This window comes from Petaurus breviceps, unplaced genomic scaffold (genome assembly GCF_028583685.1).
Source record: "Petaurus breviceps papuanus isolate PSGF00001 unplaced genomic scaffold, PetGlider_PUasm1.0 428, whole genome shotgun sequence".
In the NCBI taxonomy this organism is placed as follows: domain Eukaryota; kingdom Metazoa; phylum Chordata; class Mammalia; order Diprotodontia; family Petauridae; genus Petaurus; species Petaurus breviceps.
In genome coordinates, this window is record NW_027186331.1 from 756013 (window position 1) to 759844 (window position 3832).

General features: G+C 52.0%; 1 protein-coding gene across 1 annotated transcript in view; it reads right to left on the reverse strand.

Moving 5' to 3' along the window:
• Positions 1 to 1526: 1526 nt before the first annotated feature.
• GSC2 (goosecoid homeobox 2) overlaps positions 1527 to 3832 on the reverse strand; it is a 4606-nt gene continuing 2300 nt past the window's right edge. The window contains exons 2-3 of the mRNA XM_069100779.1: positions 3011 to 3261; positions 1527 to 1703 (exon numbers count right to left, since the gene is read on the reverse strand). Of these exons, the coding sequence (XP_068956880.1) occupies positions 1599 to 1703; positions 3011 to 3261 (356 nt within the window). The 3' untranslated portion in view covers positions 1527 to 1598. The remainder of the gene's footprint in view (positions 1704 to 3010; positions 3262 to 3832) is intronic.

Below are 3832 nucleotides of genomic sequence, written 5' to 3' on the forward strand. Positions count from 1 at the left end.
AAACGCCCAAAATGGAATTCAGTAGGTCAGTCAACATTTACTAAGCGCCTACTATGTGCCAGACAACGACCAAGCTTGTCTTCCGAGGACTGGGAGAAGGCCCTGCTGTCCTGTTTGCAGAGAGCCCACCCGAGGCTGCCAGACACTGCTCATGATGTCAGACCTGTTCAACATGGAGTTCATTTTGCTGAATCCATTTTTTTCATCTTTTCTTCTTCTGTTTTGTAGAAGGTGGCTCTCTGGACCAGGAGAGAGCAGGATATATTGGGAAAGAGGATGATATAAAAACAAAATTTATCCACAATTTTAGGGAAAATAAAAACTGGTGCTGCAGCCTAGAGAAGGGAGCCCGTGATCAAGGTCATGTAGGTAGCGAGTGCCCCAGATGGGTTCTCAAGAAGCTTGACTTGCCCAAGGTCACATGCATATGTGAAAGAGGGTGAGAGTCCCAAGGGGCCAGGCATTGGGAGTAAGTCAGAGAGCTGCAGGCCCTTGGTAACAAATTGGGCGGGCCTTCAATGCCAAGCCAAAGACTTGGGATTTTTCATTAGGCATTAGGGAAGCAGAGGAGCTAAGGGGTAGCCTACCCTCAGGAAGGTTCCTCCTGGGGGATGTGGCCGGGAGGAGAAAGGTTGCAGGGAGGGCCCCGGGATAGGCGGCAGATACCCTAAGGAAGATGTGAGGTGCTGCCCAGTTCCCATCTCTTCTCATCCAGGAAGCCTTCCCAGCCATGCCAGGCCCCAGTGATGCCTCCTGCCTTTGACTTTTCCAAGATACCCACAGCTTTACTAGTTAGAGGTCTACACTTGAGCATACTTTATGAACTGGTGCTCTGGGTTGTCAAATAACCCACATACAACAGGACCCAGGCCCTGGCATTTTGGGCACCCCCAGCCCAGCCTGTGCCAGCCAAGGACAACACATAGTAGGGCTCCCCTCAATTTCCTCCCAGGATCAAGAAATCCCTCATGCCTGGGCAAATCATAAAGCTGGGCCCCAGAGACCCAGGCTACCACTCCAGTGAGCCAAGGAAAAGGGGCCACAGATGGGCATGGGGCTGTCACTAGCAGCTGCAAGAGGTCGGGTGGTCATTGGGAGGTGATGGGAAGTTTTGATCACAGGTGATCATCAGGGACTGTAGACCAGTATGCCATGGATGAGAGGTTGGGTGGGGGGGAGGGTTGACAAGCAAAGTCCTGGCACCTCAGGCCGGATGAGGTGATGTCCTGAGTGTTTTCAAATTCTGAGATTCTACCTGCGCTCCTGACTGACTTAAAGGGGGTGGGGGTAGTGTGTGGCCCCCTTTACACCGAGCCCAGCAGGCAAAGTGGGCCTCCTTGGTCAGCAGGGTGGAGGGACTGGTGCCTTGGGGTCTCAGGAAGGAGGGCGAGGATCAGGGCCAGGACTGAGGAGACAAGAAGGGGCAGGCCATTCTCCTTTATCATCCCCCGCCCAACCCTCCCCCACCCCAGGCCAAGGGAGAATGAAAAGGTCAGGGACCCAGGGGGACAAAGTGCTCATACTCTCCCCATGCCTGAGCCCCCCTTCTTCCCAGGGAGCCCCCAGTCTCTCATGATGTCCCTCAGGAGCTGCATGCCTCAGCAGCTCTCCTTGGGGACCTTCTTAGCGCCTTGCAGTATGAGGGCCGATGCTGATGCCCGCTTCTGATGCCGCCACTTTGCCCGACGGTTTTTAAACCAGACCTGTGGGAGAGGTGGGAGGGAGGGGACAGGAAGAGCCTGGATCAGGCCTGGAACAGCAGGTGTCTCCCGCCATTTCCCTTCCTTCCTTCAGTGGATTAGGGAGGAGGGCTCAAGGTGAATGTGGGATCTACTTGGCAAGTCCCCCAGGGACTTCACAAGAGGGCTTCTGGGAAGAGATGTCCCAGGGACAGAGCAGGGGGATGGGGGGGCCTGTCATGGACTTACAGAATGTCAGTCCTGGGAGAGAACTTAGAATGTCCTCCCTGGGAGGAACCTTAGAACGTGGAACACCAAGGCTGGAAGGTCCCTGAGAACACAGATTGCCAGAGCTGGTAGGGTCTTAGAGATCAAGGGGAGGAAGGGAATTGGCATGGACAGAGGTTGCTGCGTTTGTCCATTCTAATGGGGGCCATGACATCAGGGAATGAGGACATGACTTGCAGTTAACTTGAACTGCAGTAAGGGAGGTCACTGGCCTCCTCTCCCTCACTCCACCTCTCCTCATCCTCGCCAAAGGAAGGTAAATTTTGATGGCTGAAAGCTGCCTATTTAACTTGGAGTTTACTGGCTAGATCTTTCCTTCTTTCTTTCTTTTTCTTTCTTTCTTTCCTTCTTTTTCTTTCTTTTTTCTTCCTTCCTTCTTTCTTTCCTTCTTTTTCTTTCTTTTTTCTTTCCTTATTTCTTTCTTTCTCTCTTCCTTCTTTCTTTCTTTCTTCCTTTCTTTTTCTTTCTTTCTTTCTTCCTTCCTTCCTCTCTTTCTTTCTCTCTTCCTTCCTTCCTTTCTTTCCTTCTTTCTTTCTTCCTTTCTCTCTCTCTTCCTTTCTTTCCTTCTTTCTTTCTTTCTTCCTTTCTCCCTTTCTTTCTTTCTTTCTTTCTTTCTTTCTTTCTTTCTTTCTTTCTTTCTTTCTTTCTTTCTTTCTTTCTTTCTTTCTTTCTTTCTTTCTTTCTTTCTTTCTTTCCTTTCACCAAACCTTAAACCCATTTCACTCTAGAGCTCATAGATTGCACCACAATAGGTCCCTGACCAAGCACCACTTAATGACTATTTTGGGGACTCTCCTGGCTCACAGTGAATGGCAATAGTCACGGTTTCTCTTTTGGCCAGCACCCCAGAGGGTTTTCCCCTCCCAGTCTGATTTTGCTGTTGTTTGGTTGGAGGAGGGAGGAGCACTGGGGAGAAATGGGAGGGGGCCAGGGATGAGGACTCTGGGGAGCCCAGAGGAGCAGGGGCAGCAGAGGCTGAGGCTGGGGACAGAGGGTCCATGGGCCTTCCTGAGGCCTGGCCTCCCTCTCCATGAGCTCCGCACCTCCACACGCTCTTCCTTGAGGTGGATGCGGTTCGCCAGATGTTCTCGGGCCACCACATCTGGATACTGGTTCTGTAGGAATAAGGCCTCCAGGGCCTGCAGCTGCTCCTCACTGAAAATGGTTCGGTGCCTCCGGGTTCTTCTTTGCAGGGGTTGGAATGGGGGCAGGGTGCCAGTTGGGGGGCCCCGGGGCCCCTTGCACACACGGCCTGTAGCAGGAAGCAACCTCAGTGGCCAAGGAAACCTAGAATCTGGGAAAGGGAAACAAAGGCAGAGAGAAAATCACCCTGAACTCCTGACCAACTGCTGAAGTGAGCCCCTGCACTGGCCCAGGCATGGGGCCTTCTGGGGCCAACGTCCAACCTGGAACCAGGGCCAGCTAGTCAGGATGGTGGGAGCACAGCGGGACCTCAGAGGACACCAAATCCAACGCTCTTCTGTTTACAGCCAGGGAAACTGAGGTCCAGAGAAGTTGGACAAGTTCCCAAGGTCATGCAGGTCATGAGCGGCAGATCTAGGATTTGACTCAGGTCCACTGGTCCTGAATCCAGTGGCTCTGTCCATGGAGCTTCTCTGACAGAGACAGACAGACCCTGATAGACAGGCAGGCAGACAAAGACAAGGAGGGAGAAAGAAGAGAGAGACATAGGAGAAAGAAAGAAATGGAAAGAGAGAGGCAGGGACAGAAAAAGGCTCAGTGAACAAGGGATGGAAGAACAGACACGGAGCTCAGAGACACAGAGAGGGAACGACAAAGAGATCATGAGAGAGGCCAAGAGGCAGAAATGTTAAATGGGAAAAACAGAGAGAAGAAATAACAAA